The 14881-nt window shown below is 30.4% G+C and overlaps 3 protein-coding genes across 12 annotated transcripts in view; 2 read left to right on the top strand and 1 right to left on the bottom strand.

Annotated features, from left to right (window-relative positions):
- The window catches only part of Flii (FLII actin remodeling protein), a 198619-nt gene that overhangs the window by 55826 nt on the left and 127912 nt on the right, over window positions 1-14881 (bottom strand). The gene's annotated exons all lie outside the window — the stretch shown is intronic.
- LOC141535797 (uncharacterized) lies at window positions 2197-3309 on the top strand. Its single transcript, XM_074255921.1, has 3 exons — window positions 2197-2289; window positions 2454-3050; window positions 3238-3309. The coding sequence occupies exons 1-3, from the start codon at window positions 2268-2270 to the stop codon at window positions 3294-3296; spliced, it is 678 nt and encodes a 225-aa protein (XP_074112022.1). The 5' UTR covers window positions 2197-2267; the 3' UTR covers window positions 3297-3309.
- On the top strand, window positions 3485-4559 carry LOC141535796 (uncharacterized). Its single transcript, XM_074255920.1, has 2 exons — window positions 3485-3519; window positions 3590-4559. The coding sequence occupies exon 2, from the start codon at window positions 3653-3655 to the stop codon at window positions 4424-4426; it is 774 nt and encodes a 257-aa protein (XP_074112021.1). The 5' UTR covers window positions 3485-3519; window positions 3590-3652; the 3' UTR covers window positions 4427-4559.

The following is a 14881-nucleotide window of genomic DNA, read 5'->3' as shown; positions in this document are numbered from 1 at the left end:
AATCAACACGGAAAAAAAAGTGATACAAATTTTACGTCAGGTGATGCTATATTCGGTTCACTACTATAGAAAATGCTGTATCATAGTATAGTAAAGTATAGGACATAATACATTAGATACAAAATTAGCGTCTACAGTGATACAAATTTTACATCACCTTTTTATCCGTGAATGTATTTCATATAAAACATTTTCTTCTGACCAGGTTCTAATATTTATTGATTTATTTATTCATTAATTAGTTTATTTATTTACAATAACATCTATTCTTTATGATAACATCTATTTCCTTATTTCTTTTTACTTAATGATTGTCTTCTTTTTTCACTGTGCTATGAGTTAAAGACTGATCCGAAAAAGAAAATGACTTAACTTCCACTATACCATCTTCCAATGGCGAAATTTTATGTATTTTCTGTGTTGCTGGGATGGTTTTGGCATTTTTAAAACGATCTTCTAGTTTGTCTTTCATCAGATTGTAGGCGTCAACTGTTGAGAATCGCACATTTATATTTGTCAAATTTTTGACACCCATTCAAAAAATTGTACAGGTGTTAATATTTGCTCATCAGGTGGTAATTGCAGACTTGCTCTCGAGGCCCTCATTTTAACCGTCCCACCGACTCCGTCACAAGGCCCTTTGCCGTGAGCCGTTGCAAAAAAATTCCATTCAACTGGTACACCAAAATCTTCACGATAATGGGATAAATTACTAAAATGCTTATAATTTTTATACTGTTGCGGTGCACCATCCGAAAAAAAAAATACTTTGGAGACTGTGGGCGAAAGAGATTTGATAAAGTCGAAAATAATTCCAGAATAAACATGGACAGTAGGGTGATTCAAAAAAAAAGAATATTTTTTTTTTCGTTTGGTACTCTGAAAAATAGGTTCCTAGACACCTCTAAGAAAGCCTCTCCAAGCATGAGTTCTTAATTGTAATGGGAAGGTCCTCCTTCTTACAGTTTTCTATTTTTTCTTATTATCAGATAGAAAAATTTATATCTCGCTTCCAACTACTTGAAAAAATATCTTGTTCCTTAGATTTTGTAGGAAATTGAATGCTCTACAAAAAAGGTCTCTTACGATTTTTTCGTAAACCCAACCGTTTAAAAGATATTAACGGTTAAAGTTTGATTATTTTTGGGAAAATTTTTTATTTCTTATGAATTTTATAACTCAATGAAAAAAATCATTATGAATGATGGAACTCATAGTTTTGTAGGAAATTTACTGCTCTATAAAAATGGTCTCTTATGATTTTTCGATCAAGTTGAGCGTTTACGAGATATTCATCGTCAAACATCAATGCATATCAATTTTTCTAGTTTTTGATCAATAATTCGAAAAATTTCAATTTATTCTGTGAGTTTCAAGGAAATTTAGACAAATTTGAGTTTTTATTATAAAAGCAACTCCTATAGATGTTTTCTGTTCAAAAATTCATTTGAAAGTTTTTATTCTAATAATATTTTTTTAAATTTTATCTTTAATAATTTAAAATCTTAATCGCGTTGTCATTTATTATTATGAAATTTGTTCAGTGCGTATTTTTAAATTGTTTTTCACAAAATATACATAAAATTTTCGTTCGAGGGGATTTTTGTTTTGAATTCCATTTCTTCTTCTGTTTGTCTTCTGAAACTAACGCCATCTATGTTTTTTACTCTCAACTATCTTCAGTATCTACCCATTTAATACCGTATTTTCAGTGTTCCTAAAACTGATCATCTTGAATACGTAATAAAATAATTCATTTTAAATAAGTCTTATAATCATCACATAAATTTATTTATCATCAATTAACCTACAATGAATAAAGAAATACGTTTTATCGGAATACCTCTACCAAGAATTTCGGAACGTAAGTTACCAAAAGTGAAAGAGGTTATGCGTGTGTTTTTCTACCAACTTAAAATTTTAAAGTATTCAATCAAACAAAGTGCTAAAAATTCAGTTGACCAAGTTATTGAACTGTGGAGAAAAAATTAGATTCCAACTAGTGGAGCTCCTAATGCAGTCAAAAATTTCTTCGCTATCACAGTCAATGGTTAAAATTACAAAAAAATTTCGATAAAAAGAATTCAGCGCAAAACCAGAAGGAAATGAAATTTCAGACTGATCTTGAACAATTATTCGACATTGTGAGCGAAAAATCCTTAAAAGTGCTTGATGATAATATTAGAAAGTTGTATTTGGATTAAAAATTCGGTACCCATAAAGAGATTCTTTCTAATAATGTACCTGTATCAAACATAACCACAACTATGATGGGAATAGATGAGAGTAGTAAGTATCTGAGATATTTAATTATTATAAAGTCAGGTAGTAGTGTAACTTTTCATAGATGACTAGATGACATTTGACTAGACAATTTTTGGAGTCCTTTCTTAATTATTTGTCATCAAAATGAATAAATTCTATACATTTTCTTTGTTTAATTTATAAAACAGATCTTATTCCAGACTTAGATCAACCGTCTACCAGTCATGCGATTGTTCCAAGTGAAAAATCAGAGTCGTTCTCTACGTATACATTAAGTGGAGTTACAAATTTTGGATCTGATTCAGAGTATGAACCTCCAATTCCGACAAAACGAGCAAAACTTGATGTCTTAACTCCTGAAGTCATTTTTGGACTCGACCGAGCTAATGTCAGCAGTAGAAATGCGATGTTTATTATTGCTCCGGTTTTACTAGCAGTAGGTATTAAAATTGAAGATACAACGCTCAGTTATAGTTCAATTCAACGAGCTCGTATGCTTCAAAGAGAAGACATTGCTAAAGGACTTAATGACAACTTTAAGACACACGATAAATACGTTGTGCATTGGGACGGAAAAATGCTGAATGACCTTGTTGGATCAAAATCTGTGGAACGGCTACCAGTTATTTTAACTGCATTTGGTACCGAACAATTACTTGGGGTTTCAAAAATGAATTCTGGGACGGCAGACAATCAAACATCAGCCATTTTATCGACATTGAGTGAATGGGGTATTACTAATTATGTTAAGGCGATGTGTTTTGACACGACGGCAGTTAATACAGGTAACTTATCAATGATAATTTAATCTAAAAAATATTTAATTATTAACGTTCTAGTTTAATTTTTATTGCTTACTGAATTTCACTTTTGAAATTATTGAGAATTATTTACTCATTTGGATTTTAAATATAATCTACAATTTGTTGAAAATATTAAATTTAACGATAGTTATCTATTTTCTTTATACAGGAATTCATAACGGTACATGTAAGGCAATTGAAAAGACTTTGGGAAGAGAGTTAATCTAGTTACCATGTCGTCACCACATTTTGAGATCATATTGAGAAGTGCATTTGAAGTATATTGGCCTGTGTCATCTGGGCCAAACGTACCAATGTTCGGAAGATTTAAAAAATCATGGGATGAAATAAATAAAACTAATTATAAATCTGGAATTGAAGATACTGTTGTTGCTGATATCATTTTGGATAAAAAAATGAAATATCTAGTTTAATTGCACAATCCTTACAGGTATGATTTAACTGCGATTTTAAGAAAAAAATTTTCTTGTTTCTGACAAATTTTTAATTGTTTTTGATAGTTACTACAACCCCGAGATGACTATAAAGAATTGTTGGAATTGTCGTTGATTTTCCTTGGAGAAATGCCTCAAGAAGAAATTTTTTTCAAACGTCCTGGTGCAATTCATCATGCTAGGTGGATGGCGAAGGCAATTTACAGTTTAAAAATGTTTCTATTCAGAAATGAATTTAAACTTTCTAATAAAGAATTGGACGGTCTTCGGCAAATTTGTATATTTATAGTTACACTGTATTTAAAAGCTTGGTTTTCATCAACTTCTGCAACAACTGCTGCTAATCATGACTTGCAGTTTTTGAAAAATTTATTCGAGTACAAAAATATCAATTCATTGATTTCTTCAACAACTTATGAAAAAATGATTTTGCATTTATGGTATTTAAGTGATGAACTTGCCATTTTATCATTATTTGACGATACCGTTTCATTGGAAGTAAAAAAAAATATTGTTGGAGCTGTTAATACTCGTAACGGTACAGATTCTAAAGCTAAAAAATTTATAATTGATAAAAACGATTTGAATTCATTAACGCAAAAAAGTCTGAGTGACTTTGTTTCTAAAAAGTCTTTAAATCTCTTTAAAATCTTTGATTTACCATATGACTTCCTTGATAAAGATATTGAATCGTGGCCTACTAATGACAGTTACATTGAAAATAAAGAATACTTTAACCAATTGAAAGTTGTTAATGATTCAGCAGAACGAGCTGTTGCATTAGTTAGTGAGTATAATCAATGCTTGACAAAAAATGAAGAGCAATTCCAATACTTATTGCAAATTATCAAAGAACATCGAAAAAACTACCCAAACTGCAATAGAGGAAATTATTTACAGTAAAAGTGTACCGTTATGTTGAAAATATTGAAAATTATATGGCAGTTGATAATTAAATAAATAAATTCTTCGATAAAAAAGTGAAACACATGTGAAACACACTAAATTGAATTATATATTTAAAAAAATGCACTAATTTTTTGTTTTAATGTAATCAAACATGTCCAAGACTAAAAAAACTAATTAAAAAAATAGTTCATAACATATTTCTATTCATAGAAACTCAAATTTGTCTAAATTTCCTTGAAACTCACAGAATAAATTGAAATTTTTCGAATTATTGATCAAAAACTAGAAAAATTGATATGCATTGATGTTTGACGATGAATATCTCGTAAACGCTCAACTTGATCGAAAAATCATAAGAGACCATTTTTATAGAGCAGTAAATTTCCTACAAAACTATGAGTTTCATCATTCATAATGATTTTTTTCATTGAGTTATAAAATTCATAAGAAATAAAAAATTTTCCCAAAAATAATCAAACTTTAACCGTTAATATCTTTTAAACGGTTGGGTTTACGAAAAAAATCGTAAGAGACCTTTTTTGTAGAGCATTCAATTTCCTACAAAATCTAAGGAACAAGATATTTTTTCAAGTAGTTGGAAGCGAGATATAAATTTTTCTATCTGATAATAAAAAAAAATAGAAAACTGTAAGAAGAAGGACCTTCCCGTTACAATTAAGAACTCATGCTTGGAGAGGCTTTCTTAGAGGTGTCTAGGAACCTATTTTTCAGAGTACCAAACGAAAAAAAAAATATTCTTTTTTTTTGAATCACCCTAATGGACAGCAATAGAATCATGGTTTAAGCAGTCTGAAATTATAACCATACTCTGATGAGTTAGTTGATTATTAACCTTATAATAAATAACGACTGTGTAAACTGTTGCTTGATCGTTATTCCAATGGAATCCCGGTGCAGCATTTTGAACAATAAACGCATAATTTTCAGCAAAATCAACAATTACTATGAATTCGTTATCGGTTATCGATTCTTTTAGCGCTCTTAGATATGCCGATTGTTCTTTTGCAATGAAATTATGTGGTAATAGACCAACAAGCTTATCACAAAAATCATCAACAAAATCCGAAGCATTTTTCAGCGTTGTTTCAAGAGTTACTTTTGGGGTAGACACCCATTGTTTGTAACGAATTTCATCGATTGCATGATTATCCATTTCTGTGAAAATTAATTGTTTTATGTTGTCAATGCCTGGACAATTTAGACATGTATTGAAATAGCACTCAGTCTTGGGATCGTCACAGATAATAGCATTCACACAGTCGCTGTAAGTTTTCAATGGCATATTTGAACCTTCTGTTAATCGACTTAATTTACCTCCTAAAATCATTAATTTGACATTCTGATGAATAGAACAAACGCAAACTGTATGAGTCCCCGAACCACCAGCTAAGATACAGTGTTTTGGACGTAAAGATGCAAATGACGAAAATCCGATCTTAATTCCGGGAAATCTTGATTGAAATATCTTATGTAACTCCTTCAAATTACAGAGTACTAAGCGTTTTTCAATTTGAATTTTCGTACCATCATCATTACGCAATGAAACAAAATCTTTTTCCCTGGCATAGGACTGCTCATTTCATCGTCATTATAAAAATTTATAACAGCTGATGACACTTCAACAGATAATCCATGCCCTGAAAAATTGAGTGATGATTAAAATTATATATAAATACGTATAAATTGTTCAAACAAAAATTAGTTAGTAAGTCAATATCTCACCCATTTTCTTTTCAGGTATTGATAATATTCCTTTATCAGCTTCAAGATTTATTGCTAATCGCGCCATATACGTAGTTGTGCCCATTACTTCAACAATCTTCTCAATACTCCAACTTGACGGCATAAGAGTCAACATTTGTATACGTAAAGATTTGGTCGTATTGGTATTATGGAACTTTTCTCTTAATTTTTTAATTATTTCAGCAGCATCTGTGTTGCTGCATTGAAAATCTACAGGATTTGGAATTCCTAATGCCTTTTTCAAACTATCAGCAACACGAGAAACTTTATTGTTTAAATACGTCTCATCATTTACTCTTCTAGCTAGCAATGGAGATTGGTTTAATAATAATAAAGCTTCATTTACGATCGGACGCGTTATTTCCAAACTGAGTTCAGATAACGACGAACTACTTTGCTGAATTTGTGATTCTCCAACACTTGTTGTTGGATCTAAAAAAAAATAATCAATAGAAAATACAAAGAACAATGATAGTTGAACATCGAAACATAAAAGCTTCAAAAATACCTGTCAGGTTATTGCCTCCGGAATTATCAACTTCTATAGATCCGGTAAGAATATTTTCATCATTCTCAGAACGCTCATCGGGTTCATTGTCATCACTTTCATCAGAAAGACTTTCAGCGTAATGATGAAGTAATTTTTATAGCATGAACTGCATATTCGATCAACAGTTGACAAATTATATCGATTAGCTAAATTTTGTGGTACATTACGCAAAGATGATGTTTTCCGATGGTTCTCCAAATTATGTGGATTACAACATCGATCGCGAAACTTTGGCATTGTAATCACTTGTAAACAAAAATTCGATAAAAAGAACTCTCCGTCAAACTGTGTAAATTTATTTAATAATGTTATATCTTTGTGACACTTTGAACACTTCAACGATACGATTATTCTTTTAACATAACCTTCATTTTAACAGAATAAAGTAGAGATGATCTCTTTTTACCGATAGACGACAATTTAAAAATTATCGGCTGAGGATATTTTTCTGCACACTTCAATAGTGCAGTTGTGATTTTTTAGTACAAAAAAATTGAACAAATATGAAACAAAAACATAATTATCACTTAATTTAAAAAAAAAAAAAAATTTTGGAAGATAACGACTTAAAATTTTCGAAAGATACATTATTTTTCAACTTCTGAAGTTTCACGAGTAAGCTAAAAAAATTTGGCCGAAAAGTTAAAAAAAAATAAACTAAATTGTAAAAAAACTTTTTTTTTAAACAGTAAAAAAAATTAGAAGCAATAGCGATCACATCCTGAAATATGCGGCGATCACTGCGGAATTAGTTGAAGTTTTTTTAGAAAAAAAAAAAAAAAAAATGGTCCAACTTTGAGAAAATCACGGTTTTTTCAAAAAAACTAAAATATTTCATATATCTGGGATTCTGTAAATTTTTTCATATTTTTTTCAAAAACTACATTTAAAAACAAAAATTTTGAAAAAAAAGTTCCCAAACGGTCAATTTTTAAAAAAGTTCTAGCATTTTCAAAAAAAAAAAAGAGCGGTTTTTTTCGAAAATTCGTAACTTTTTTGAGTTTGGAAAAAAATTTTTAAAATTCTGAAAAATGTCTTTCGGGGGGTAGAAAAAGATAGAAAATTTTTAGCGAAATCGAAAGAGGTCAGGTAATAAATTTGTCGATTTGGCATGGAATGACCCATATATATATATATATATATATATATATATATATATATATATATATATATATATATATATATATATATATATATATAGGGTGCTTTTTTTTTGCGACTATTTTTTTTTTCGCTCCCATCCCGAAATTTTGTTGGAAATCCACCCAAAAAAATTCCCTGAAAGTTTGAGCCCTTAATATTAATATTAAGTACTCCTACACAGCGTGTGAAGATTTCCCATTTGAAATATACGAGAACTTTCATTTTTTTTTTTTTAATTTCTATAGCTCAGTGGTATTTCATAACATCGCTTTGACCATGGACGGGTTTTTTCAGAATTGAATGCTCTACAAAAGTGTCCATTGTCGCGAAGTCCTAACTCATACTGGTGGGGTAGTACGGACCGCCAAACCGAATTTTTCATAGAATTCTTGTTTTTTCACTCATTATCTCATAAACAACAAGACATACAGAAAAAATGTAAATGATAATTTTGTAGGAAATTCAATTCTCTACAAATCACTAAGATCGATATTTTCTGAGATATTAGTCATTGAAGTTTACGTAGCATTGAATTTCCACAAAATGTTGAATCAAATCTTAAAAAATATTGATTTTTTTATTCGTATCATAATTATAATTAGTAATTACTTATTGATTAAGTTGCAAATTCAACGAAAAAAATTTTTAATTGTATTTTTCTGAAGTTTTTTTATTTTTAAATAAATTTCTCATTTAAATCACACCATGATATTTGAATTTATCATTTAATAATTCAATTTTAATGAAATTCTAGCTAAAAATATATTGTGTATGATCATTACGAAGAATATGGGATGTTTCTTTGTTGCTGTGTATTGTGATACTGATTAATTGCAGTTTATTTTTATTGCTCTAGTAGTACTACTGAGCTTTCACTTGACCTTGAATGCGTTCAACAAATTTCCCCTTTAATTGCAGCGCTTTCTTTGTTTTCGCGTACTAATCCCGCGAGAGTAAGAACAAAGCTTAGTGTGCATTGATCAGTGTGACGCCGTTGTATGTATACTTTGTTAAATTTGAGGTTAGATCGACTTTAACAATCATTAAAATGAGTGAAAAAATTGGTAATAAAACTTGGAATTATTTAATTGGATTTGAAAGAAGCCAAATAAATAATAATAAGCTGCCTTCGTATCGTGACTTACTGAATTTGTTTATGTATAAACATCAGTCTTTAAAATTAACTATTCGAAATAGTGCTACTCGTGTTATTAACGATACTAATACTATTTGGGCTAGTTTCAAGATTCCAACTATACGTCCTCAACACAGTCTTGCGAAGTTAGAAAAATTTTATGCCGAATATATAAAAGTGAAGACACATCATAAGAGGGAAAAAAGATCGAAAGCACAAAAACAGAATGTTGAAAAGTTTAACCAAAAACTAGATAAATTGTTCGATATTTCCAATTCCACAATGGTTAAGAATTTGCCAGAAGAGCAGCAACAATTTCTGAATGAGTGTCAAAAGGGAAAAAGCAATCTTCACTCGCCCGTTACTACTTTCTTGCCGGTGGAAACTTTTCAGAATAAATCTGATACTGAACAGGAGATAGCAAATGAAGATAATGAGAACAATACAGACGAATTTGGTTAGTTTCTTCTCACATACAATTAGAAATTATCAAGCTCAACAATCAATCATTTTTTAATAATCGAAAACAATTTCTTATAATTTAGACTCATATTTTTTCTACTTACTTGTAAAATTTAATTCGCATTAAGGGGCACACCTAGTGTGAAATTTCGAAAAAGTCGATTTTTTTTTTTTTTCATATTTCGGTAGATTACACCTTTAAAAATAACATATTAAAATTTCAAATCGATATATCAAATAGTTTTTGAGTTATAACATTTTAAAGAGCAGCCGCTCGGCAGCTAGAGTGTCATTAGCTGCGAGACGTACCTGAAGTATTGTTCAGAGTCTACTGTCTCTTCCAGCCCCTATAACACGATTCCAGTTTCTATTGTTGGCTCTCAGGTATACAAAAATATATCATTATAATAATTTCTACAAATTTCTAGAAATTTTTCGTTTACTGCCACGTAAATTATTTTCGGAGCCAGACACATTTAGTCTCATTGTGATCGTTGTATCGAGCGCATCATAATTTTACACGTACTATTTTCTTGAAAATGAGTGAACAATCTTCATATTCAAATAAAAAAGGAACTCACAATGTTCCTAAGCATCGATCAATTGCGAAAAAACGCAAGTTTACCGGAAATAGATTTACATTTGAGCAATCTACTGCGAATACCAGTACGTCCGCAGAAAAGTTATTACAAAATAATGACAATAATGTTGTGATTGACCCATCTCATGGATATTGTATTTTGCAATTTTTATCAGTTTTTAGTGCAATTAGTAATTTAGTGGTGTGTAAAACCTGTCAAAAAAAAGTTACTTTCAATCAAGCAAGTTCAAGAGGCCTAGGGTTCAAAATTGCTATTATTTGTGAATGTGGCAATTCGTATATTAATTCTGGACCAATGATTAATAACGCATTTGAAATAAATAAACGTATTGTTGCTGTGATGCGTCTATTGGGCATCGGAATAAATGGGATAAATCTTTTCTGTGGATTAATGGATTTAGCATGCAAATTTTACGACCAAACTTTTGCGGGATGTTTTACGAATTTACAGATTGCAGCCGAAACTGTTTGTAAGCTCAGTATGTAGCAAGCTATAAATGAAGAAAAAGAGCTTACATTAAAGAAAGAAAATTCGGAGACAAATTTGACTGTTAGCGGCGATGGTACCTGGAAAAAACGTGGCCATACTTCCCGTTTTGGAGTAGTTACGCTGGCAGGAAAATACAGCAAGAAAATTCTTGATTCATGCGTAAAATCTACATATTGTCAGAGTTGTGTTTTTGGAAGAAAAAAAAAAAGATAGCGAACCTGAAGATTATGAGGAATGGCTATCATTACACGATGAAGAATGTGATGCCAATCATAAAGGATCTGCCTCAAAAATGGAAGTGGATAGTGTAAAAGACATGTTTGGTCGTTCCATTAGTAAATATGGTGTAAAATATACCCGCTATATTGGTGATGGTGATAGCGCTACCCACAAAGGACTTATAGATTTGAATCCTCATGATATTCCTGTTGCTAAATTGGAATGCTATCTACATGTGAAAAAAATAATGGGAACACGTTGCCGAAGTGTAAAGAACATTAATAAGAAATTAACAATACTCAAAACAACAATGAAAGCTACAACGGTTTACTTTGGCACTTTTCACCCAAGCATCGACATAATGGCTTCAAAACTATTGAATTGTCAAATAATTTTGCAACTGCAATATTTAATGACGGTTATTCGTCAATTTTGAAGATATTCAATGTAATGGGAGTGATAATTGGACCTGCAGCAAGAGATTTTGCGGCTCTTACGGACGACACGAGAATACGAATCGCTGATTATCGCCAAAGGGCTTCTTCAAAAGAAGGTCGATCATCTCGAAGAAAAGCTTCTTCAGCTGAACAAGCCCTTTTCGAAGAAGAGGAAGGTGTATTATATGGCCCTGGAATAGCAGATTAGCTGTAAATATGATTTTAAACCACTTATAACAGTGGAAACGATCATTTTATCTTTAAACGCGTTTTTCTCGAAACAGCATTTTCCGAATTTGCTGCAGTGATTACTCAAAAACAAATGATCCGATCACTATCGAATTTTTTTACATGTTCTATATATAGTTCTCCGTACAATGACGTATCGATTTTTTGATCTGATCAAAAATCGAATTTTCGCAGGCCACAAACGACCAAAATTTTAGGTAAAATTCGACTATTTTTTTAAAACGCCGCCATATTGTCAATTTTTGATTTTTTTTTTTATCGTAGGTCATTGTACAGACAATATTATCTAGTTTAACGAGATATTTTTTTAGATTTCATCCACGGAGAAGGCCGGAATCACTGCAGCAGTGAAGGACCTTTTTTTTTTCGCGCCGTTAGAGATCGACGATAACTTAAAAATATTTAATTTTTTTCTACAAAAATTTCATTATGTATTCTTAAAACATGTATAAATATATTCTTAAAATTTTTAAATAATTGATAAAGTATTTTTTTTAATAAAAATTCCCAAAAATCACGTTTTTTTTAGGACGTTACAGTAGGTGTGCCCCTTAAAATTCTAATTTTCTTAACCTCATTTTCTGAAAATTGAATTCTATATAATTTTTCAATATTTTAAAATTTGTTTCTAGATTCATAACTTTTTTTTCTAATTATTAGTCTATCATTTTTGGTAAAATTTCTATCAAGTAAATCTGAATAAGTGAGATAAATCAAAATTTATTTAATTTAATCTAACGCGCCAAAAGAAGTATAACTTCAAAAAATTTGTTTTCGATTTTTTTGCAGTCGAAAATCCCCACGCTATTAAAAAATTGAAGTCACTGTAACCAATAAATTTAAAATACATATCATTTTATCTTATTTTTATTGGGGAAAATTGACGGAAACTCAATTCAAAGAATATCTTTGCTTCTGAATAACAGAAGCTGAATATAAAATTTGAAAAATGTTTTAATAGATTGGGTTTATTTATTTAATTCTGAAAAAATTGTTTTAGGCATTAAATTATCGCAACATTCGATGCCAGCAAGTTTTTGTAGTCTATCATCAAATTCCAGTGGGTTGAAACGAACATATTCTGATTTTGAGAATGAACTCCTGTACCTCGTAAAAGAAAAATATCAATATTTTAACTCCAGAACTTGTATCAGCTTTAGATCGCACTGGAACTAGTGATTGAGATGCAATGTTTATCATTGCAGCTGTTATAGAAAGTCTGGGATTAGATATTGATAAATATAATGTGAGTTATTCTTCTATTCGCAATGCACGTATTTCTAAGAGAGAAGAAATTGTCGATGCAATTAAAAAAGAAGAAATAGACGAATCTTGCGTAGTTCATTGGGATGGAAAAATGCTACCTACAGGACAATGAACATCAAAAGCAGAACGGCTCTCGATACACATTTCAGGAATAAGTGGCGAAAAATTTTTAGAAGCTCCGTTGCTTTCTCTCCGTTGATTTTTACGAAAACAAAAAATTTGAAGCTTCGGGACACTATGGAACAAAAAATCGCAGCACTTTGAATTTTCCAGGGATTTTAGGAGATACTTTAAGGTTAAAAAATTACCCATGAAATTTTTCGTTCATCCATTTTATCCAAAGTTATACCAAGTTATCCAAATATCTTTAATTATGCAAATTTTTGTCTTTTTTTCAGTCAAAATTTTCAATTCAGAAAAAATTTTCTCGTCAAAAACAATTCACTGTATCTCATAGAAAATATCGTGTAGTTTTCAAAACCCTTTTTGATTTCACATACGATCATTATTCCCAGAGTTATTGTTTATCAAAAGTAAAAAGAACTTTTTTGCTTTGATGACGATAACTCCGCGGCAAATCATCTCACAGGCTTTTTGATTCTGTCAAATAAACGGGCATTACATTTTCTAAAAGAGCTTTTGAGTAAAAGAATGAAAAAACATTTTTGAAGCCCGTAGACCTTTTTTTAGACAAGAAAAAATTTGGAAAATTTTTTTTTTATAGTTTCCTTAGGATTTCTTCAGACTTAAACGTAATAAAAAATTGTCATGATCATATCTGAAAACTAGACACTTAGAGCAACTATTTGCTTGTTTTCTGTTTTTGCTCTGCGATCATTTTATTCGGAGTTACAGCTCGTTGAAAAATACCCAAAAATTTAGAATTTTTTTATGTCCCATAATTTTTGTGACTAGTGTATATTTTTATCAACCATTTCAATCAAAACAGATAATGTTTTTTTTTTTAAGGTGACACCAAAGGTGCTTGTCCTTTACTAGAGAAAAAAATTGGTCGTGATTTATTATACCTTGTTTGTCGTCATCATACATCAGAGTTGATGTTACGAAATGTAGCAGAGGTTGCTTGGCCAGCCACAAATGGTCCAAATGTACCTATTTTCAAACGATTTAGAGACAATTGGGATAACATTGATAAAGTAGTATATGAAATCGGTTCCAATGATGAACAACATATTACCGACATTTTGAACGACAAAAAAAAGACATTCTCGATTTTATTGACAATCAATTAAAGGTATGAATTAATTCAATTTTACATTAATAATTGTGTATTTAAATGATGAACTAGTTTTTGACACATTTTTGTGTGTATTAAGGACTTATAAGTTTTTAATTGATAAATTTCAAATATCTTTTTGCTCGAATATTTTACAAAGTGCATTTTTTCATTAACTTTATTTACAAATTTAACTAATTACATTATCATTCACTATCAAAGAAACCCATTGGTTGCTGATAATGATTACAGTTTTCTCACTTTTTTATTTTTCTTTCTTTTCATATTTTTCAATAAGAATCATCATCCAAGAGACGTCTATAAAGAATTACTGGAACTAAGCAGTATCTTTTTAGAAGGTGGAGGTGATAAAGTTCAATTTAAAGCCCCTGGCGCTTGTCACCATGCAAGATGGCTTTCAAAAGCTCTTTATTGTTTCAAGATATATTTATTTCGTAAGCAGTTTAAAGTACCAGCGAAAGAAACAGATGCTTTGCGAAAAATTTGTGTTTTTGTTGTATTATTTTACGTGAAAATATGGTTTACTGCTCCATATGCGATAAAAGCCCCAAGCTCAGACTTACAATTAGTAAAAGATCTTATCGAACATCGAAAAATTCATCCGGAAATCGCTAATGCAGCTCTTGAAAAATTATCTAAACATCTATGGTATTTGCATGAACAACTTGCTTGCTTGGCGCTGTTTGATAATACAGTATTACCAGAAGAAAAATTGAAAATTGCGAAAAAAATTAATGGAATTCCCGCTGTAAAGCAATCGAATAAGCATTACTCAGAGCCTTACAAAACAATTACTTCACTCAGTGAAAAAAACATCACTGATTTTGTGACACCAAATTCAGTTTTCATTTTTAAACAGTTTAACCTTTCATATG

The sequence above is a fragment of the Cotesia typhae genome, unplaced genomic scaffold (genome assembly GCF_013202065.1).
Source record: "Cotesia typhae breed Kobodo isofemale line unplaced genomic scaffold, CoteBio_Ctyphae scaffold_152, whole genome shotgun sequence".
Taxonomy (NCBI): Eukaryota; Metazoa; Arthropoda; class Insecta; order Hymenoptera; family Braconidae; genus Cotesia; species Cotesia typhae.
This window is presented reverse-complemented; position numbering and strand designations above follow the sequence as displayed.

What these genes read in the sequence shown, in the direction of transcription:
- LOC141535797 (XM_074255921.1), top strand. Translation starts at nt 2,268, where the DNA reads ATGATGGGAATAGATGAGAGTA. An exon ending in GATGGGAATAGATGAGAGTA is followed by an intron (nt 2,290 to 2,453) that starts GTAAGTATCTGA and finishes TTTATAAAACAG; the next exon opens with ATCTTATTCCAGACTTAGAT. An exon ending in CACGACGGCAGTTAATACAG is followed by an intron (nt 3,051 to 3,237) that starts GTAACTTATCAA and finishes TTCTTTATACAG; the next exon opens with GAATTCATAACGGTACATGT.
- LOC141535796 (XM_074255920.1), top strand. Translation starts at nt 3,653, where the DNA reads ATGCCTCAAGAAGAAATTTTTTTCAAACGTCCTGGTGCAATTCATCAT.